At 57.0% G+C, this 20,979-nt stretch overlaps 3 protein-coding genes across 5 annotated transcripts; 2 read left to right on the top strand and 1 right to left on the bottom strand.

Moving 5' to 3' along the window:
- Positions 1 to 410: 410 nt before the first annotated feature.
- Positions 411 to 3,951, top strand: LOC115280608. Of its 2 annotated transcripts, XM_029925612.1 has the most exons (6): positions 411 to 606; positions 904 to 1,104; positions 1,204 to 1,341; positions 2,063 to 2,190; positions 2,705 to 2,771; positions 3,865 to 3,951. In XM_029925612.1, the coding sequence occupies exons 1-6, from the start codon at positions 451 to 453 to the stop codon at positions 3,868 to 3,870; spliced, it is 696 nt and encodes a 231-aa protein (XP_029781472.1). In that variant the 5' UTR covers positions 411 to 450; the 3' UTR covers positions 3,871 to 3,951. The 2 variants fall into 2 exon arrangements, with proteins under 2 accessions (XP_029781472.1, XP_029781471.1); XM_029925611.1 differs by lacking the exon at positions 3,865 to 3,951 and having other exon boundaries at positions 2,705 to 3,384.
- LOC115280609 (lutropin subunit beta) lies at positions 3,088 to 5,042 on the top strand. The gene is made up of 3 exons (XM_029925613.1): positions 3,088 to 3,985; positions 4,315 to 4,482; positions 4,728 to 5,042. The coding sequence occupies exons 1-3, from the start codon at positions 3,971 to 3,973 to the stop codon at positions 4,968 to 4,970; spliced, it is 426 nt and encodes a 141-aa protein (XP_029781473.1). The 5' UTR covers positions 3,088 to 3,970; the 3' UTR covers positions 4,971 to 5,042.
- Positions 5,043 to 5,151: 109 nt separating this feature from the next.
- Positions 5,152 to 20,887, bottom strand: RUVBL2 (RuvB like AAA ATPase 2). Of its 2 annotated transcripts, none has more exons than XM_029925609.1 (15): positions 20,558 to 20,887; positions 16,561 to 16,615; positions 15,522 to 15,577; positions 14,922 to 15,063; positions 13,511 to 13,640; positions 13,305 to 13,371; positions 10,437 to 10,543; positions 10,250 to 10,343; positions 9,808 to 9,931; positions 9,483 to 9,577; positions 9,288 to 9,406; positions 6,439 to 6,558; positions 5,882 to 6,011; positions 5,363 to 5,477; positions 5,152 to 5,280 (listed from the first exon to the last, which is right to left on the bottom strand). In XM_029925609.1, exons 1-15 carry the CDS (start codon positions 20,567 to 20,569, stop codon positions 5,255 to 5,257), a joined length of 1,392 nt encoding a protein of 463 aa, XP_029781469.1. In that variant the 5' UTR covers positions 20,570 to 20,887; the 3' UTR covers positions 5,152 to 5,254. The 2 variants fall into 2 exon arrangements, with proteins under 2 accessions (XP_029781469.1, XP_029781470.1); XM_029925610.1 differs by lacking the exon at positions 20,558 to 20,887 and adding an exon at positions 20,110 to 20,204.
- Between the last annotated feature and the right edge of the window lie 92 nt (positions 20,888 to 20,979).

The following is a 20,979-nucleotide window of genomic DNA, read 5'->3' as shown; positions in this document are numbered from 1 at the left end:
GAGCCGTGGGAAGTCTGGAAATCGTTACCCCTGAGGTAGGCAGGCCCTGCAGAGGGAGGAGGGGGCTAAAAGAGCTGGAACCCTGTAGGAAAGGGGGGAGGTGTTTCTCATGGGTTCCCTGATGCGGTGGGTGGTCTCTGTCTCCCCCAACCCGGGGTCTCTGTGTCTCTAAAATTCTCTAAAACTCTGAGCTTCCATTTCCCCTTCCTCTCCGCCCCCTTTTCTGGCCATCCCTCTCTCTGGGACTCCCTCTTCCATTTCTCTTGCGTTTCTGTGCCCCTTCTCTCAAAGTCCCTGTCACTCTGTACCTGGGTCTCCTTCACATTCTATCCAACCATCCACACACCTGCAGGCCTTCCATTGGCTGGGTTCAGGGTGGGCGGGGTCTGTCACCTGGGGCAACGAGACAACAAGCCTGCTCCCGCTGGGCTGCCTCGCAGGGGTGGGACCATGGCTGGGCCCCCCCTAGCTCAGCGCTACGGTCCCCCATGGCCCCCAATCTCTGGGACCGAGGTGCCTGGATCCTGGCCCAAATGGCATCTCACCAGCAGTGGTGTCGCCCACCACTTTATCCCGTCTGTTCCCTTTCCTCCGCCCACTGTGCAGGTAAGAGGACCCCAGGTGCCTGGCCACGACGAGACTGGGGGCCAGACTCCTATGTCTGAAGGAGAGGCCTGGGGATCCAGACACCTGCTGAGAGAAAAGGGACCTGGGGGCTTGGACTCCTCTCTGACGGAAGGAGGGGTGTCTCAGAGTCCTGGGTCTGAGAGAGGAGGGGCCAGCGAACGTGGATGCCTGGAACTGGAGGGAAGAAAGGGTTGAGGACCGACTGGGAGAGATCAGGACTCGCGGGCCAGACTTGAATCCTTCGAGCTGACGTCCTTCTCCCCTCCCCTCCCCCAGTCCACGGTCGCGGAACCCCTGCCCCCGGCCGCAAAGCAGGGCTTACACATCTGGGATTTTGACGAGGTCGTCAGCAGATGGGACACAACCTCTGGCTCGGCTTCCGTGCCTAAGACTCACGGCGGGCCCTACGCACAGCCCAGGGCCCCAGAGCCTTCGGACCCCAGGCGGACTTTGGGGATCAAGGATTTAGGAGAAAAGGTGAAGTTCTGGGATGCAGAGGTCCGCCGGGGGCAGGGGCGGGCATTGCGCTGGCGCACCCGGCACCCTCACGTTGGGTCCTCGCGCGCCTTCCCGCAGCTCAGACACCACGGCTGGCGCCTCCCGCCGATCGCAGAGCGCCAGTGCAGCGAGACGCGGGCTCAGTACGCCGGCCGCCCGGGCCTGGACCGGCAGCCCCTGGAGCCTGCGGACGACCACCGCGGAGGCCCCTCCCAGGTAGCGGAGAGGACCCGCTGCCACCTTCGGACAGCGCTTGTAGCGCCTGAGACGGGCCAGGAGGGGCTCTGAAGCCTGGGACCAGACCCGGAGACCCCCGGGGCGGGGAACTCTGGAGTTAGGGGTCGGGGTTAAACGGTCTGGAATGGAATCAGGTTACAGAGCCTGGGCTTTTTGAGGTGGGGCCAGAAGGAGGAGGGAACTGACGACGAAATCCCAGCTCTGAGGCTGGGGCCCAGACTAGCCAATCCCGGGGCGGGGCTAGGAGGGGGTTCGGAGGTGGGGATCAGAGCAAGGTAGCGGAAGGTACGTGGGGTCGGGCCTAGAATATTCTGAGACCAGATCGGGTCGGGAGGCGGGGCTAGAGTTCCGTGGAAAGGATGAAGTCAGGAGGTACCTCGATCCTAATAGCGGCTGAATTCCAGGGGAGGGACTTGGGAGCCGAGTCTGGGGGCGGAGCCGGGCTGGGAAAGTTTTTTGTTTTTTGTTTTTTTTGGTGGCAGCGGGGCTGGGCTTTGTGTTCCACGACCGGTGTTTACATTTTGGAGTAACCCTAATAAGGGTTCTGATTTGAGGGAGAGAAGATGAAGTGCTCTGGCTTGCGATTGGTCAGGAAGGATTCGGATTCATCCAGGGAAGAGGGATCCTGAGCCTGGGACCCCGGGCTTGGGATGGATATGAAACCTTCTTGCTCCATCCCTCCTCCCCCGATCCTCCTCAGGCTTTAATCTCCTGGACAAAGAACCCCGAGCTGTGCGGCCGGCCTTTTACAGTATCTGACCAGGGCGTCCTGGACCGCCATCAGCTCTATCTGACCACCTCGGCCAAGGACTTCCGGGCCTATCCGAAGTGAGTCTGGGGTCCTCTCTCGGCACCGCCGCGAAAACACCTAGCCTCGGTGTCGGCTCCCCCTGTCAGACTCAGTAACCTCAGCCTTCAGCTCCTGCACGCCCAAGAACCAGAAAAGCTCAGACCCCAGCCCCTGCCTCTTTTAGCGCCCAGGTATTCTTAGTGTCAATCAACTCTCAGGAACAAGAAACTTGCGGCTTGTCCTATGAATTCTGGACCGGGGGCGGGGCTCCAAGGGTCTAGGGCGGGGCCTACTTTGGTTCCCAGATACTCTTTCCCAAGGATTCGAAAATTCTAGATTTCCGGCCCTTAAGGCTCTCGAGGGCCCAGGAATCGAGGCTAGGCATCCTCAAACCCCATCCATCCCAAGAGGTCCCTGACTCCTACAAATGGTATCCTTGCCTCGAAACGCAGGAGTTCGGACCTACAGGTTCCTCAGGAGCCAACATCTGAACCTCAGCCTTGTCCCTAGGATCTAACTGTGTTTTCCCTCTCCTGCCTTCGCCACCAACAGGAAGGAGTTGTCTGGATATCCCCGCAAGGACTCGCTGACCTCCTGGAGCTTTCAGAATACGCCTCAGGTCTGGGGCCAGGACCCACAGCATCCGCCCTGTCCGCACTCCTCTCGACCGCCAGGGATCCGCGTGCCCCACGTCCACCCGGTGACCCTGGCGGTGCCGCACCGTGGGGCGTTGTCTCTGGCTCAGGAGTCCTACAGACCCCCGCTGCACCCAATCCTCCGGCTCGACCGTTTCTGTCCGCTGCAGCTGCCCTGGGTTGGCCCCCACTGGAAGCCGGTGTCGGGCATCTACAGCGTGCCACTGGCCTACCGCACGGAGAACTCCTGCTACGGCAGCCAGAAGCCAACCCCAATCTGAGCCGGCAGCGCCAGCCCCGCCCAGAACACGCCCCCCTGGCGGGGGCGGAGCCCGGCCTGGAAGACAGTGGCTGGGGGGCGCGCCGGGTGGGGCTAAGGCCAGGAAACCCGCTTATCACACCAGGACCCGCCCACGAGGCGTGAGCGAGACGAATCTCACACCAGACTGAGGAGGGTGACCGGGTCGGGGACGAGGATGGGTGCTGAGGCTGGAAAATATACTTTGGGGCAGTGGGCTCACGGGCGGGGCACACCCTCTGAGACAGAGGGGGCAGTTTACCTTAGTCAACGACAGAGTTAAAATAGCCTTAACCATGCTCAATGCTCGGTTCAGCTCTGGGGGTCCGAGAGTGTGGGAGATGGGGCTCCCACTGAATCCCTTGTGGAGGGATGGCAAGTCTGCCTACAGGTGGGACACCGCCTCTGGGCACAGAATCCAGCATTGAAGCCACGCCCCCTCTGTGGCACAGGGATGGGTTTAGGTCTGTGGCAGATTTAGTGGGGTTGAGGTCTGAGCCCATCACCATTGGAGGGATGAGCTCCAGCCTTCCGCTGTCTCCCACCATGATGGGTGGAGGCGGGGCTATACCATCAGGGTCAAGGCCAGGGGCCCCCCACAACCAACTTCCTATGTATGACCCAATAGGACTTCGCTGGCACCTGATAGCACCTGAGGATTGAGTCAGTGGAGTCAGCTTCACCTTGGGCACACCAAGAAGTGGGAGCCACTCAGGGAGTGGGGGTAGGGGCCACTCCCGCACACTTCCCTGACCTTTTCCACTTCTCGCCCCCGGAAGGATTAGTGTCCAGGTTACCCCATCAGGCCGCCACCCCCAGTGGCCTTGCCGCCCCCACAGCCTGCAAGTATAAGACCAGGAAAACATCACAGGGGAAGCACCAAGAATGGAGACGCTCCAGGTAAGACTGTGGGGTCCCCTTGGCACCCAGCAATTCCATCCAGGCCACAGCTGCCACAGAGAGGGAGAGTCCTGTGACCTGATGGAGGAGGCTTCCTTCTAGAAGGGTTCAGACGGGCAGCAGGCTTCGCCTGAGGGTGGGAATCTGCAGGGCTGGGAGGATCTGGGGTTCCTGAGTATTTGGGTCTGGGGATCCAAGTGGGATGAATGGACCCTGGATGGATGCTGTTGGGCAGGGGAGCTGGGTCCCCGACTGATCATGAGGGATGGGAGAGTAAGGGCTCTGGGTAGCGGGGTCAGGCAGGCCCTGAGACACTGGCCTTGTCCCAGGGGTTGCTGCTGTGGCTGTTGCTGAACGTGGCTGGGGTGTGGGCATCCAGGGGGCCGCTGCGGCCGCTGTGCCGGCCCATCAATGCCACCCTGGCTGCTGAGAACGAGGCGTGCCCCGTCTGCATCACCTTCACCACCACCATCTGTGCCGGCTACTGCCCCAGCATGGTGAGTTGCGGTGCGGGCGGCGGGCAGGGGAATGGGTGCTGCCACCTCGGCTCCAGGGCGGATCACTGAGGGCCAGGCCCACAGAAGATGGGACGTGGCAGCCTGCGGGGGAACTGGGAGTCAGAGCTGGGCATGGGGGAGGAAGGGAAGGAGAGCGCAGAGGGTCTGCTGGACTCGAGAGTCTGGGACCTGTTGGGGGGGGCTCAAAGGAGGGCCTGACCCCCACCCCCCACTCCTGCCTCCAGGTGCGCGTGCTGCCGGCAGCTCTGCCCCCAGTACCTCAGCCCGTGTGCACCTACCGGGAGCTGCGCTTTGCCTCCATCCGGCTCCCCGGATGCCCGCCAGGTGTGGACCCCATGGTCTCCTTCCCCGTGGCCCTCAGCTGTCACTGCGGGCCCTGCCGCCTCAGCAGCTCCGACTGTGGGGGTCCCAGGGCCCAACCCTTGGCCTGTGACCGCCCCCCACTCCCGGGGCTCCTGTTCATCTAAGGATCCCTCACCTTGATGCCTGGAGCCAGCAGCTGCTCTTCACCCCTCCCAATAAAGGCTTCTCCAACTGCACTCAGGTTGTCTTTTGTCAGGCTTAGGGAACCCGTCGGGAGTGAACACACAGGTGTGTACACACACACACACACACACACACACACACACACACACACACACGCTCAGAATGGGTCCAATAACAGAACCATTTTATACAAAGTCACAGTGTCAGAACTCCAGTAGAAAACAGAGCAGGGGGGCGGGGGGGGGGGGACGAGGGTCACATCAGCTCAGGAGGTGTCCATGGTTTCTCCTTCTGTGGGGAGAAGGAAGGCCTTGCGGTCAGTGTGGCCCAGGGGGCCGGGCGGCCCAGGGGCGGGGCAGCAGGGGACACTCACTGAGCTCATTGAAGAGGAAGGCATCTTGGTACTCCTTCATGTACTGCGTGGAGCGCGACTCGTCCAGAAAGAGCGAGTAGACTCGCTTAATGTCATCTACCTGGACTTCTGTGCCCTGAGAGGGGGTGGCAAGACTTCAGTGCCCCCCACTCCCTCCCACCGCCGGGCGGCCGGTCAAGGTGGGGACACGGGGTGCCAGACTGCCTGGGTTAGCACGCATCCCTCCTCGGCCACCTCCTGGCTGTGGGCCCAAACCCTCCAGTCCTCAGTTTCTTCATCTGTAAAATGGACTGAACAGCGTTAACTTCTGGTTGCCAGACATGTACTAAGCACATCCTATGTGTCAGGCCAGGAGATACAGGTATAAATCCGACAGACCCAAGTCCCCTGCCTTTGAAAATGGGCGTGCTGGGACTGAATGCAATGACCGGCTCGAAGCCCTGGGAGCAGTGAAGGGGCCGATCGCTGGCTCAGACCGATCCCCCACCCCCACCCCCCGCGCTTACTCAGCCGGCTGACCTTGCGTTTCCGGCACACCAGGCTGGCGGCCGTGATGAGCTGGATGGCATAGCGCAGCGACGTCTCCAGCCCGATGCGGGTCAGCACCGTGTAGGCGTCCTCGCTCATCTCCACATCTTCCTCCTCGCACCTGCGGGCAGGCGGGGTGGCGGTGGGGGTGAGCCAGGGCTCCGGGGCTCTGACGGCAGCGAACCCCCGGCCCCGGGCTGGACCCCCACCCCGCCTGGGGAACGCCACCCCTGCTGGACGTTCTGGGAGACGTGGGGACTCTATGTCCCCGGAACCACAGAAGGCTGGGCAAGAAGGGCCTCTGAAGCCCGGGCCTATAACCTTGGCCTCCAGACCCTCCCTGTCCAGGCTCTTTTTCCCAGTGTCAGCCACTGGCCCGGGCCCTCAGAGGCCACTGCCTGGATGCCCGGCCCAGCTGCCTGCAGGCTGGGAGGCTGCCCCTCCTGAGGCCTCGCCAGCCCCACTTGCCAAACAGGGTGGACGCCGGCCCCGCCACTTGGGCCCGTGGCCTGGTCCCGCCCCAGGACGCCAGGCGGCCCTGTTCATACCGGATGCGGAGGATCTGCTTCGTGTCCTTCTCACTGTAGGGCGAGGTGGAGACGATGAGCAGTCGGTCCAGGAGGTCGATAGGGATGCCATGGGGGCTCTGGTAGCTGGTACCCCGGATCCTGGGGAAGAGGGGGAAGGGAGGGCTGTCGGGATGTGCTCCCACAACCTGGGGGGGGAGCCACCCCCTCCCCCACAGTCCGCTCACTGGGCAAATACCACTTAACCTTCAGCTCACGGCTGCCATCACCACCCACCACGCAGCCGTCCCTCAACTGTGTCACTGCCCCCGCAGAGCTGGGGCGGTTTAGCTAGGTGTCTCTGTCCAGGATTACTGGCCAAGGTCCTACTCCCCTGCTTGACACAGAGCTCTGTAGGGGAGACACGGTCCCGGTCCTGTCCCTGTGGCACCTGGCCCAGGACAAGTCCGCACCTAGCAGGGGCCAGGGAATGGAGCGGGGCCTTGTTAGTCGTGACCATTACGTTCTACAAAGTGGGGCAAATACTCACTAGCAAGTGATGAACTGCTGCTTCTAGGGGAAATTGAGTCAGGATCCTGTGAGCCTCGGGTCCCAACATTTTGTCAACCAACACATAATCTGGTTCTATGTGTTCCCGTATTTTTTCTTAATTAGATAATTTTTTTAACATTGGCACAGAATCTGAAGCAGGCTCCAGGCTCTGAGCTGTCAGCACAGGTCCGACGTGGGGCTCGAACCCATGAACCGTGCGAACCTGACCTGAGCTGAAGTCGGACACATGACCGACTGAGCCACCCAGGCACCCCATAAAGTTTTTTTAAAAGTTTTTACTTATTTATTTTTGAGGAGAGAGAGCACGTGCGTGTGTGTAAGCAGGGGAGGGGCAGAGAGAGAGTGGACCGAGGATCTGGAGCCGGCTCTGGGCCGACAGTGAGCCCAATGTGGGGCTCAAAATCATGAACTATGAGATCATGACCCAAACCAAAGGCTTAACTGACTGAGCCACCCGGGCATCCCAAATAAGATGTCTTAAACAGGAATACAGGGGCGCCCGGGTGGCTCAGTCGGTTGAGCGTCCGACTTCGGCTCGGGTCATAGTATCACAGTTTGCGGGTTCAAGCCCCGCATCAGGCTCTGTGCTGACAGCTCAAGAGCCTGGAGCCAGCTTCGGATTCTGTGTCTCCCTCTCTCTCTGACCCTCCCTGACACTCTGTGTCTCTCTCAAAAATAAACGTACATTAAAAAAAAAAAAAAGTGGGGAGGGGGCGCCTGGGTGCCTCAGTTAGTTAAGCGTCCCAACTTCAGCTGGGGTCATGATTTTCGGTCCACGAGTTCAAGCCCCGCATTGAGCTATGTGCTGACAGCTCAGAGCCTGGAACCTGCTTCAGATCCTCTCTCTCTCTCTCTCTCTCTCTCTCTCTCTCTCTCTCTGTCCCTTCCTTGTTCATGCTATCTATCAAAAATAAATAAACACTGAAACTAAATAAATAGACCTCTTACTTAACACGCACTATGACTCACTCACACTGAATTCGCGGCTCACAGCAGTCTACATCATGTCCAAAGGAAGCTCACCTCACACACAGCTCTCTCTCAGGCACATCCCAGCCTTCCTGTGCTTAGGGACACTGGACAGCCAGGGGTCCTGTCATACATGCAGTCACTAGGGCGCCTGGGTGACTCAGATGGTTAAGCGACGGACTCTTGGACTTCAGCTGTGTCACCGTCTCATGGTTCAGGAGCTTGAGCCCCGCATCCGCTGTGCTGACGGTGCGGAACTTCCTTGGGACTGTCTCTCTCTCTGCCCCTGCCCCGCTCGCTCTCGCTCTCTAACATAAATAAACCAGGGGCGCCCGGGTGGCTCAGTCGGTTAAGCCTCCAACTTCGGCTCAGGTCATGATTTCACAGTTTATGGGTTTGAGCCCCGCGTCAGGCTCTGTGCTGACGGCTCTGAGCCTGGAACCTGCTTTGGATTCTGTATCTCCCTGTCTCTCTGCCCCTCCCTCTCTCACACTCTGTCTCTGTCTCAAAAATAAATAAAATGTTAAAAATAAAATAAAATCAACTTAAAATAAACATGCCATCAACAACGAACAGCATAAAGTCCGACAAACGTGGCAATAAGTAGATCACGAAAAGGACACGCATTTACAGCGTGTGAGCAGAGCGTCGGCCCTTAGTTTGGAATGTCCACATCAGGGGCCTCAAACTTTCTGCTACTCTGCGCATGTCCGCACAGGGACACGGAAGTGCCGTGAACACGGATTTGGGGGTTACAAATAAACTTTAGTGAGAGTACGCAGACTCACAAATACGTCACGTGCAAGTAACAAGGCGTGGGTTTGTTGCCTGGCCCGGGAGGCGCCCCCGGCAGACGAGGCAGAGAAGACAGCAGCAGGAGGGAGGTCCCGGTAAAGCCTAGGCTTTACCAGAACCCGGGGCATTTCGTGTCTCCAGAATTTTCCCGTGGCATCCTTAGGCCGAAAGAAACATGAAGTTCTGTTCTAATACATAGTTTGGTCTAATACTGACCTAACGGGAGTATTTTATGCAGTGTCCAACACAGCTCACCGTGCTTGCCTCAAAAACTTTAAAACACCCCACAGCATTTGTGTATTTTCCGTGGTGCCCGGGGATGCCTCGGCACACAGTTTGGGAAACACAGCCTCAAGGGTTACAGGCACAGACAGAAAGAAGAGGGTCCTTCAACTCGCTCGTGAAGCAGAGATGATTGCCGACCCGCCCTGAGCACCTGCCTACCTTGTTTAAGGTCTTGGCAAGGAGCTCAACAAACATGGCCTGTTCGCCCTGCAGCTCTACCCACCGCCTGGAGCACCCCATTTCCCTGGGGGGTCCTTGAGGGGGCTCACCGGGTAATGCCTCGGTTGGTGGCCATGATGAGGACCGGCGCCATGTCACTCTCCAGGGCCCGATTGAGGAAGGAGAAGCTCTCAATGTCTAGCATGTGCACCTCGTCGATGAACAGCACCTGGGAGCCACTGAGGGTCAGACCCATCCCCACCGCCTCTGTGCTCCCGCCCCCGCCCCCTGCCCCCAGTACTCACTCCAGGGATGATCTCTGCCTTGCCCTCCTCACGCCACTCGGCCACCTTGGCATTGATCTGTTCTCGGACTTCTGACTTGATCTCCCCAGTGTCGCCTGTGGCGGGGCAGGGCAGCACGGGGATTGTCAGACGGGAGACAGGGATCCAGGGCCGGAGGACGGCCGGGGATAAAGACAGGACGCCAAGGACAGAGGGAAGAGAGACAGCGACTGGAGTGGCAAAGCGACAGAAGGGCCGGGAAACAGCCCAGAGAGGAGAAGGACCAGAAGCAGAGACCCCAGGAAGCAGAGCTGGCCCTCCCCGCCCCCCCAAGCAGGGGCCCCACCTGAGAAGAGAGCCAGGAAGCCCTGCGTGCGTGAGTTGATGACGTCAATCTCATGCAGGGACACGGTGTGCACCACCTCCTTGCGTTTCTGGAGCTCCCCGTCGGGGCATTGCACGAACTTGGTCTGTGGGGTCGGTGGGGGGGGGTGGGGGGGGGAGAGACCAGGGCGGAGTAGAGCATGAAAGGGGGCCCCAAAGGGGCTGGGGGGGGGTTGGCGGGGAGACTAGATCCCTGAAATGGAGCTGAGAATCCAGAACCCCAGGACCAAGAGGTGCTCGCTAGGACATTCGAGAGCACCGAAGGACGGGAGGTCCGAGAAAACCTCGGCATCCATGAGCGAAAGGCTTCGCTCAAGCCTCCTGGCTGTCCCAGAGGGTCCAGGGGAAGAACCAGGAGTGCTGGGGACATGGGGTTCCAGGCCACGCCCAGAGCCCTGGCCCACCTGGGAGCCCATGGCGTCATAGTCGCGAGCACGTGTGAAGGAGCGGCCCAGCTTGGAGATCTTGCCCGTGGCCTTGTCGATGGTGATCACGTCCCTGCGCGGCGGAAGGAGGGTGGGAGTGAGGATAGGGAAGGGCCCAAATTCCCCTCCCCCAGCCACCCAGCGTGGCCCTGCCCCCGCCACTCACCCAGCCTGGACCTTGTCCTTGGTCAGGGACTCGATCATCTTGGTGCCCAGGTCGTATATGGTCTCCATCTCCGTGGTCTTGAGGGTCAGCTTGCCTACCTTAGAGCCCTGAGGGGGGGACACGCCAAGCAAGGAGTTCAGAGGGGGCCCACGGTCTCCCCAACACAGCCTCAAAATAGGCATACCACATGGAAGTGTCTCGGGGTGGTGGACATATTCAAGGTCATGACCATGGATGGCCTCATGGGTACACACGTGCACCGACACCTAACGTCCTGTAAACTTTCAACGTGTGCAGCTTTTTGTATGTCAATTGCACCTCAGTAAATGGAGGACTAAAAACCCAGCAAACACGCAACAACCTGCCTAAAAGATCAAGTCTATAAGAGCAACCCAGACTGGGGGCGCCTGGGGGGCTCAGTCGATTGAGTATCTGACTTCGGCTCAGGTCATGATCTCACACTCTGCGGGTTCAAGCCCCACGTCGGGCTCTGTGCTGACAGGTCAGAGCCTGGAGCCTGCTTTGGATTCTGTGCCTCCCTCTCTCTCTGCCCCTCCCCTGCTCACATGCTGTCTCTCCCTCTCAAATTAAATAAAGACATAAAAAAAAAAAATACCTAACAACCCCAGACTAGAGGTGCCACGACATGGGGGTCACACTCCCCAGTCTTTGTTTCATATCCAAATAATAGGTGCTGGTTTTGTCTTTTTTTTTTTTTAATGGATCATAAATCGAGAAAACAGAGCTTAGCTAAACACAGCTGAGAAAACAAAAATGCCACACTCCGTTCCCAAGATAACACTGTCAATGTCTTTCTGGCTTTTCCAGCATATCCACCTGTCTCTTCTTTCCAGTTTGTTCTCTCTCTAGGGACAGGTGGCAGGATAAAAGGGCAGGGACTGAGGAGGGAGGTGACTCGGCTTTGCGTCTTTATTTGTAAAGATTTATTTATTGGGGCGCCTGAGTGGCTCAGTGGGTTGAGCGTCCAACTTGGGCTCAGGTCATGATCTTGTGGTTCATGAGTTTGAGCCCCGGTCAGGCTCCGTGCTGAGAGCTCAGAGCCTGGAGCCTGCTTCGGATTCTGTGTCTCCCTCGCTCTCTGCCACTCCCTTGCTTGGTGCCTCTCTCAAAAATAATTTTAAATTATTTATTTATTTAAGAAGTCTCTACCCGCAACGTGGGGCTTGAACTCCTCACCCAAAGATGTAGTCACATGTTCCACTGGCTGAGCCAGCCAGGTGCCCCAGTAAAAACTGAATTATAAGAACCATCTTGGGTGCAGGGCTTCTGGCTGGCTCAGTCGATAAAGTCTGTGACTCCTGATCTCAGGGTTGTGTGTTGGAGCCCCAGGGCGGGGCGGAGTTTACTTGACTCATTTTCTCTACATTCATATACCTTCCTACCATTAAAAAAATTTTCTTTTAACATTTATTCATTGTTTGAGAGACAGAGAAACAGAGCATGAACAGGTGAGGGACAGAGAGAGAGGGAGACACAGAATCCGAAGCAGGTTCCAGGTTCCGAGCGGTCAGCACAGAGCCCGACGTGGGGCTCGAATTCATGAACCGTGAGACCATGACCTGAGCCGAAGTCAGACGCTTAACTGACTGAGCCACCAAAGCACCCTTCCTACCATATTTTTAAAATTCAAAATGTAACTGCCGACGGAGGGGACTAATTTAGAAGACTGTGGACAGGTGTTAAAAGTGGCCGTCAACAGAATTATGCATCTTACATCTATTTCGCTGAAAGGGAAAGAGGACAGTGTCCACAGCACAAGATACAGAAACAGAAGGTCACGCAGTAGTTAGGTCAACAGGCTTGAAGCATGTTGAAGTGTCCTTTAATTTAGCATGTTGCTAGAAATTGTCATTTAAAACGTGTAAAAGAAAACTACACCCCAGGGGGAACTACAAACGCCAAGACAAGACACTGCGCCAGGCAGCCATGCAAAGTCCCTAATGCTGCAGAATTCTGTTTATAAAATTATCTTTAATGTTTACTTCTTTCTGAAAGAGAGAAACAGACAGTGTGAGTGGGGGAGGGACAGAGAGAGAGGGAGAGAGAAAATCCCAAGCAGGCCCTGTACCATCAGCACAGAGCCCGGCGTGGGGCTTGATCCCACATGGAGACCATATCCTGAGTCAAAATCAAGAGTTGGAGCCACCCAGGCACCCCTTCGTGGTGGTTTTAAAGGAAATCTATCTTAGAAGAACTTACTAGACCTCAAACTTATTTTAGGTGGCTCTTTATACGTTTTATTTTACAACAAGAGTGTTAAAACTCTAAGCTTAATAAAAAGGTTGTGACGAAGGATGACCGGGCGGGTTCCTGGGTGGCTCTGTTGGTTAAGTGCCCGACTTCGGCTCAGGTCATGATCTCGCGGTTTGTGGGTTCGAGCCCCGCATCGGGCTCTGTGCTATCAGCTCAGAACTTGCTTAGGATCCTCTCTCTCTCTGTCTCTCTCTCTCTCTCCTTCTCCCTCTCTCTCTGTCCCTCCTCCACTTGTGCCCATTCTCTCTTGCTCTCTCTCAAAAAAAAGAAAAAGAAAGAAGAGAAAAAAGAAGGCAGCAAATCACAACTTGCGTGTATGCTGCATAGGAAATGCCTTTTAGCACTCAGCTGTACAGATGCCACAGAACAGGTTCTTAAGTGTAACCACAAAGAATTCGGTGAGAAACTTCCAGAGGTTCTGTCAGTACCCCATTTGGTTTAACTGCTCACGGTGTGGCTCGAAGAAGGATAGCCTGTCAACTCAACTGACCCGTGACCGCAGGCACTCAGGGGGCCCCAACCCGCAGCTCAAACATTCCATGGGTTCTGACCTCGGCCATGACTGGCTGCCACCCCACCCTTCAGCAGACTCACCGTCCCTGTCGCCGGCCGATCGATCTGGATCTCCACCACCTCGCCTTCGATGATCTCAGTCTCCTCCCTGGGCAGAGAAAGGGCATGAGCAACAGAGCCCAATGTAACCCCTGCGAGCCCTCCCGCACGGAACAAGCCAAAGAAGGCAGGGGTCATCCGCAGCCGCTGCGGGCTGGCTTCACCCCTGCACTGGGGCCTCGGCTTACTTGATGCGAACCCCGATAGACCGCCGGAAGGCCTGAGTCAGCGCCTCCGTCTTGCTCATCTCCAGGGAGAAGATCTCGCTGCCCGCGATGGCAGTGAACGGGGTGTCAGGGCCCAGGGCCTGCGCCATGCCTGTGGAAGAGGTGGCCCGGGTAGGGGTGGGCGGCCTGGCGCCAGGTCCCCCCAAACCTACTCTGTGTCAACCCAGAGGAAGCCCCGGACGGCGCAGGGAGGATTAGAACCCCGTGCTGCCCCAGGGGCCAACCTCATGACTTTTTGATCTTGCCAAGTTCCTTCCCAACCTCTAGGATCTGTTGAGCCTCCAGCCTCAGGGGTCATGAGCAGGAGTAGAGGCCAAAAGAGGGCTAAAGAGTAGCAAAGGGTGGTGGCTCTGGAGCCAGATGGCCTTGGTTCGAATCCTGGCTCTCCCACGGAGCACCACGTGATCCTGAGAAGTGTCCCCTGCTCCCAGAGCTGCTTGCCTCTCTGGACAACGGGGACAATGGAACCCTCGCTGGCGCTGGCGTGGGACGGCCCCCTGCAGAGAAGCGCCATGGGGCCAGCAGGCACGTGACAGTGCTCAACCTGGACCCCACCACATGGCCTGGCACCACCACGGGGCGGGTCTCCTCTGGCCTGGGGACTGCCGGAGGTCACTCCAAGCACCACGCCGCATCTCCCAGACAGGAAGTCACTGAACCCTTCAGACCAGTGTGAGGTGGGAACACTTCTTTGTCCCCTTTTCATGTGCTGCCCTCAGTGCCTGGACAGCCTGCTCCCTCTTGTCTGTCCCGGGGACGCCAGGCGTCCTGTGCATCTTAGCTCCGTTCCTGGCTCATCTGGGAAGTCCGCCTGGCTCACTCCTGAGGGCCAGGAGCCTCTTCTGTCCATCCCAGCACGCTGTGTCCCCAGAATGGAAACTCCCGAAAAGTCAAGGCTTTGGTCTTACTCATCTAAGCATCCTCAGTGTCTGGCCCAAGGCCTGGACCCCCATTTTATTAAGAAAGCAATGGCCCACATTCAAGTATGAGAAATGTTTTAAGTCTTAGCATGTCACAGTGGAGATGCTTTGTTATCAGATGACTTAAGATCTAGTCAGTAGTGTGAGCGACATTTAAAGGGAGGGAGATACACTCTCCCTACAAGTCCTCTTTCTCCTTTCCCCTACATGGGAGCATGGGCACGAAGGCTAGAGCTTAGGCAACCCTCTTGGAACATGAGGTGACCCTGATAAAGAAGCAAGGGCCTAAGTGGCCTACGTCCAGATTCTTCTATGTGAGACAATGCACCGGAGGGTTTAAGACCCTGCCATTTTGGAGTGTTGGTTAAATGTGGTTCAACCCAAGCTTGACTGACACAGGAAGGACCTTCTGGCGGAGCCCAGAAGGGGGCCTGCCCCGAGAGGCCTCTTACCCATGGCGATGGCCGTCTTCCCGGTGCCTGGCTGGCCAGCGATGAGGACTGCCCGCCCGGCGATCTTCCCTTCCCGGATCATCTCCAGCACAACGCCAGCTGCCCGCCGGGCCGCCAGCTGCCCCACCATGCCCTGCGAAGCCTGCGGGGCGGGAGGCGTGAGCACACCAGGCGGGCTGCCTACTGGGCTGCCACCCCATTTCCAGCCCCTCCTGGCTGGCGAGATGAAAGAGCACAATGTTGGCTAGGACTCGGGGAAAAGTTAAAAAAGTCTTTCCCGCCCCCAATTTTTTAAGATTAATAAGACTGGGGGCGCCTGGGTGGTTAAGTCGGTTAAGAGTCCGACTCTTAGCACAGCTCTTGAGTCTGAGCCCTGTGCTGACCCCACAGAGCTTGGGATTCTCTGTTTCCCACTGTCTCTGCCCCTCCCCCACCCACAATTAGACACATGGTAAAAAAAAAAAATTCCTCTACATGTGGCTAAATTTCATAAGTAGCCAGAGGTCTGGGAGATCCTAAGTTACCCCGAGGCCCTGGGCGCCCCCTCCTCGCCTGAGGCCTCCCGGGACCAGCCTTCCCACCCCGCTGCCCTCAATCTACCTGCCGTGGCTCCAAGGCATCGTCCAGCCCCAGGCCCCGGATGTGGGAGTGTGCGCCTGTGTTGGGGGAAAAGAACCAGAAGACTTGGTGACCAGCCAGCTCGGGGTACCGTGTGGCCGGAGGAAAGGGGCTCCTTCCCTCAGCCCCAGTGTCCTCCTTGGTCAAATGGGGGGCCCGCGTCTCTACCTCCCTGGGAGGATGGCCGGTGGCGGCAAATGCTCAATAAACCGGAGCTGCCCTTAGGACACAGCGCAGCAGAACCAGAATCACCGAGATCTGGTTAACCACGTTACCGGGCCAGGAGCTGACCGGGACAGCGCGAGGTCACAATTACGTTATGTTTAAGCCTAAGTGGCCGCCCAGTTCTTCTGTTCCATGTAAACCTGAGAAGCAGGGAGTCCCAGCTATTATCACCCCGGAGTGCTTCTGGGGTTCAGCAGCCACCTCAGGCCCTCATCCACATGAACTTGAGGGAACCCAGAGACAGTAAGACTCCTGGCCCAAGTTCACACAGCCAGTGAGAGGTAAAGACGTGGGATTTCAATGTTGCACGCCAGACCCGGGCTGGCCACCTAGAGCCTGGAGCCCAGGCACTTGTTTCTGTAAATAAAGTTTTATTGGAACAAGGCCACGCCCATTTATTTACATGCTGCCTGTGACTGTTTTCATGCTGCAACAGGAGAAGTGAACATTTTCCACAGAGAAGAGATTCACTGTCTGGCCCTTTAAGAAAAGATCTATTGACCCCAGCCCTAGACTGTAAGCACCTTGAGGGCAGGTACTAGGTGCAGCTAGTGCCAGCTGGGTCCTCAGCTCCAACAGTACCCAGGCCTTGAGTGGCTGAACCCAGTGTCACGTTAAATGCTTTATAGGCACGACCTCATGGACTCTTACACTGAGGGATGAGGTCAACCACCTTTGCTCCATTTTGCAGATAAGAACACCGAGGCAGCGAGCAAGTAGCCTCTTGCAATGGACGTGGTACCCAGCAGCGGGGCCCGAGAACCCACATTCACGTTCGTGACACACGCTCACTCACCGATACGCTCAATCCTCGTCACGTCTCGGATCTCTGGGACCTTGGTTGTGGCTGTCTGGGAGCGGAGGAAGACATATCAGAAGAGGAGGGTTCGTGGTCCCCATTTTCCCCAGCTCCTCCTCTGTCCTTTCCAGGCCTCCTCCCCGCGGCCAGGCCAAGAGCCCACACATCTGTCACGCTCCTCCTTCTCGTGTGTCACCAACTAAATGCTGCCTGGTTGACTCCAGCACACCGAGTCCCAGAAAGACAAGGGCCGTGCCTGTCTCGTTCACAGCTCCGTCCCTGGAGCCCTAGCACCTTAGTTGGTGCCCAGGAATTAGGTGGTGAGGAAGGGAGTCCGCCTCGCTCTCCCACAACCATAATGACGAAGGCGCAACAGCGAGCTGGACGTGGTCCGGCCCCCGGCTGCCCAGCCCCCTTGTGCCGCGCTGCCTGGATGTCACTAGGCCCTCTGCATGGGCACGTCCCAGAGTCCACCTGCTCTCTGGGCGCCCCCTCACTGAATTTGATCAAGCACTCACTAAGGGAGACACTCCCAGACCTCTGCCCTGGCCTGACCAGTTCGGGGGTCCCTGGATGTCCGGACAGAACAAACGGTCTCCTCTGGGAACCCGCTCTCTCCCTGTGTGACCTCACATATAGGAGGGAGACTGTCCGATCAGTGCTCTCGGCTCCAGATGGGACGCCCACGAAGGGCACACCCCACACCTCACTTGTTCACTGGGGGGGCAAGGTCTGCGGGTCAGGTGAATGACATGTTCAAATGCTGAGCTGGTTCGCCAAGCAGGTGCTGAGTCCGCTGGCGTCCCCAGCTCTCTGAAAAGAGGAGCCAGCCACCATCTCTTGTCATATAGCAGAGAGAGAGGGGCGTAGATACCTCCCTGGGACAATTCGAGGACCCCCAGAAGATTCGCACACATGTCCACGTTAGCTTTACCCACGAGAGCCGCAAGGTGGGAAAAAGCCCCAAATGTGTGCCAACAGATGAACGGATAAACAAAAGGTGGTATGCTCACGCTTGGAATATCATCCAGCCATAAAAAGGAAGTTCCGGGGCGCCTTGGGGGGCTCAGCCAGTTGAGCATCTGACTCTTGATTTTGACTCAGGTCATGATCTCGTGGTTCGTGATTTCAAGCCCCACATTGGGCTCTGCTCTGGCAGCATGGAGCCTGCTTGGGATTCTCTCCCTCTCTCTCTCTCTCTGTGCCCCTCCCCGGCTCTCTCTCAAAACAAATAAATAATCTTCAAAAAATGAAAACATCATGCTAAGCGAAAGAAGCTGGATATAAAAGATCACAGATGGTTGCCATCACTGAGAGGAAATGTCCAGCATGAGCAAACCAACAGTGACAGGAAGCACCTTAGTGGTGCCCTAGAGGCCTAGAGCCAGAGGGTGTGGGGGGCCTAGGGGATCACGGGGCTCCCTCCGGGCAGGATGAAATTGACCAGGGTGATGATCGTACAATTCTGAACACACCAGAGACACTGAACTAGATATTTTCAGTAGGGGAATTATTATCTCAATAAGGCTATTAATCTGGGGGCGCCTGGGTGGCTCAGTTTGGTTAAGCCCCCAACTTCGGCTCACGTCATGATCTCATGGTTCGTGGGTTCGAGCCCCATGACGGGCTTTGTGCAGACAGCTCAGAGCATGGAGCCTGCCTCGGATTCTGTGTCTCCCTCTCCCTCTGCCCCTCTCCCGCTCACTCTCTGCCTCTGTCTCTCAAAATAAAATAAAGACTGGGGTGCCTGGGTGGCTCAGTCAGTTAACATCCAACTTCAGCTCGAGTCATGATCTCACAGTCCGTGGGTTCAAGTTCCACGTCAGGCTCTGTGCCGGCAGCTCAGAGCCTAGAGTCTGCTTGGGATTCTGTGTCTCCCTCTCTCTCTGCTCCTCCCCCACTCATGTTCTGTCTGTCTGTCTCTCTGTCAAAAATAAATAAGCTAAAAAAAAATTTAAAAATAAAAAATAAAATACAGACAAAAATTTTTTTAAAAATCTGGGTGGTGGGTATCAGGCCGTATTATTTTCAGGCACTGGAGTGTTTCACAATTTTTTTAAAGCTTATTTAATTAAGTAATCTCTATATTCAACAAGAGGCTCGAACGCAAGACCCCGCTGTCGCTCCCCTGACTGAGCCCGCCAGACGCCCTCACAGTTTCTAATAAGGAAAGGAGAGCCTCCGAAGCCAACCTGCTGATCCAGCCCCTCGGCCACCTGCCTCCAACCCTTCTTCCCTCCTACAGGTGTCTATTCTTCCACCAGGAGGGGGGACGCAGGCATCCCACCTAGTGAAAGCCCCGGGTCTCCAGAACCAGGTTTAGACTTGCCGGCCGCCCCGAGGTCCCAAGCTTCCCTCCCACCGACTCTCCCTTCACAGAAGCCTGGAACCAAGCCCTCTGGGCACTGGGCACAGACCATCAGAAGACTCAGAACATTCTCCCCGGCCCGTATCTCAACACAGCCCAGCAGACCCCACCTGAGGCGATAAAGGGACGTGGATCCAGAAATCCCAACCCCCCCCCCTTTTGTAGCATTTTAAAAAATTTTTATTTTAATGTTTACTTATTTTTGAGAGAGACAGAGCACAAGTCGGGGAGGGGCAGAGAGAGGGAGGGAGACACAGAATCTGAAGCAGGCTCCAGGCTCTGAGCTGTCGGCACAGAGCCCTATGTGGGGCTCGCACTCACACACCGTGAGATCATGACCTGAGCCAAAGTCGGACACTTAACTGACTAAGCCTCCCAGGGCCCCCCAGAAATCCCAACCCTTAACGGTCCCAAGACAAATAGACCTGCGTCCTAAGACACCTCCCTTTTCACCAGAGGCCTCTCCGCAGTGCTCTCCACTGACCCCATGGAAGCAGAAATCATTTAAATATTTTTTTTAAGTTTATTTATTCAAGAGAAACAAAGAGAGTGAGTGGGGGAGGGGCAGAGAGGGGGACGGAGAATCCTAAGCAGGCTCTGCACCATCAGCAGTGCAACCAAAGCGGGCCTCGAACTCATGAATCGTGAGATCATGACCTGGGCAGAAACCAAGAATCTGACACTTAAACCACTGAGCCACCGGGGGCCCTAAGCAGAGGTCATTTTAAAACTCAGCATCCGCTGTCCCCTCAGACTTCCAGAACTTCATCCATGTTCCTGGGAACTGGGTCTCAGGAGTGTGGCCATTACCTTTCCTCTTCCTCCCTATCCAACCCCTTTGCCTTGGCAGCGGCCACAGACTCAAGTCCCGCCCCCATCCCTTAGGGTCACTATGGGAACCCAGGTAGAGAGCAACCCAGTTCAACCCCCTAGCTAAGGCAACACCCCTTCTTCATTTCAGAGTACTTGGGGCCAGGGCCAGTGTGGCTGGTCTCTCCTTTATAGCGCTCACATGCACTCATTCATTCAAACCTTCAAGTGATAATTTACTGAGGCTTCACACGAGTGTGAGGTGCCGGAATACGAAAATGGCCAAAACAATCCCATGACGCGATCCCAACCTTCTGGACCCCCCCCTGCCGTTTCCCCACCCCCACGGACACCTTCCAGGTCCTCACCATTCTTGTGGCTCAAGGCTAAGCAACCTCACGCTCTCAATCACACCTGGGCGTCCTCCTATACTCAGGGGCCATTCATACAACCCTCATCAGACTTCAGGGCAAAAGACTGGAGCACTGGCTGCTGATTGCACCTAGAGGATAGGAAGCCGGAGTTCCCATAATACGATGCGGTCAGATCTGACCACAGACCCCCTTGAATATCCATTTAAATCCAAGATACCAGCCCCTTAACTCCTCCCGAAGACCCAGGAGTCCAGTCCCCAGCCCCCGCCTCCCTCAGACTCAGAAGTCCGGGCCCCCAGCATCTTCCTTTCTCAGATCTAGGGGTCCGGGCCCCCAGCCCCTTCCTCCGTTAGAGATGCAGGGGTCCCGGCCCGCAGCCCCCCTTCCCGCTCCGACTCCGGACTGCGGGTTTGCTCCTCAGCTCTCCGCACGCCGCACTTACCACGGTTGCCATGATGCTCTCCAACCGCCAATATCCTAGCGGAAACGGAAACGCGCTAGAAACGAGACGTTCTGGTCCCTCTAGACGGCCAGGTCCTCCAAAGATCTCGGCGTTTCCTCATAAATATGCAAACACTCCTTGTGTGGGCGTGGTGTCACTTTCTAGGCCCCGCTCTTCCGCCGAAGCTGTGCTGGTAAATGGGCGCCCGGAACTCCCGACGCCTCCTGACCCCTCCCTTTACCCAGGCCTCCTTGCTGAGGCTGATTGCAAAATTCTTAAGACTTCTTTGGGCAACCACACGTCCCCCACGCTCCCTTTCCTCCTTATTCCACCCTCTCTTCTCCCCACTAACAGTAAGGCCTCAAGTTTAGGATTGACAGAGCTGAGGGCCAATCCGCTAGCGCAGCGACAAGCCACGCCCC

This window comes from Suricata suricatta, chromosome 16, assembly GCF_006229205.1.
Source record: "Suricata suricatta isolate VVHF042 chromosome 16, meerkat_22Aug2017_6uvM2_HiC, whole genome shotgun sequence".
In the NCBI taxonomy this organism is placed as follows: Eukaryota; Metazoa; Chordata; class Mammalia; order Carnivora; family Herpestidae; genus Suricata; species Suricata suricatta.
The sequence above is the reverse complement of the archived record's forward strand: the minus strand, read 5'-3'. Positions and strand labels throughout refer to the sequence as shown.

What these genes read in the sequence shown, in the direction of transcription:
- RUVBL2 (XM_029925609.1), bottom strand. An exon ending in GACGAGGATTGAGCGTATCG is followed by an intron (nt 15,578 to 16,560) that starts GTGAGTGAGCGT and finishes CCCCCAACACAG; the next exon opens with GCGCACACTCCCACATCCGG. An exon ending in AGGCAGAGATCATCCCTGGA is followed by an intron (nt 9,407 to 9,482) that starts GTGAGTACTGGG and finishes AGTGGCTCCCAG; the next exon opens with GTGCTGTTCATCGACGAGGT.
- LOC115280609 (XM_029925613.1), top strand. An exon ending in CCGGCTACTGCCCCAGCATG is followed by an intron (nt 4,483 to 4,727) that starts GTGAGTTGCGGT and finishes TCCTGCCTCCAG; the next exon opens with GTGCGCGTGCTGCCGGCAGC.
- LOC115280608 (XM_029925611.1), top strand. Translation starts at nt 451, where the DNA reads ATGGCTGGGCCCCCCCTAGCTCAGCGCTACGGTCCCCCATGGCCCCCA. An exon ending in TTCCTCCGCCCACTGTGCAG is followed by an intron (nt 607 to 903) that starts GTAAGAGGACCC and finishes CCCCTCCCCCAG; the next exon opens with TCCACGGTCGCGGAACCCCT. An exon ending in GACTTCCGGGCCTATCCGAA is followed by an intron (nt 2,191 to 2,704) that starts GTGAGTCTGGGG and finishes CGCCACCAACAG; the next exon opens with GAAGGAGTTGTCTGGATATC.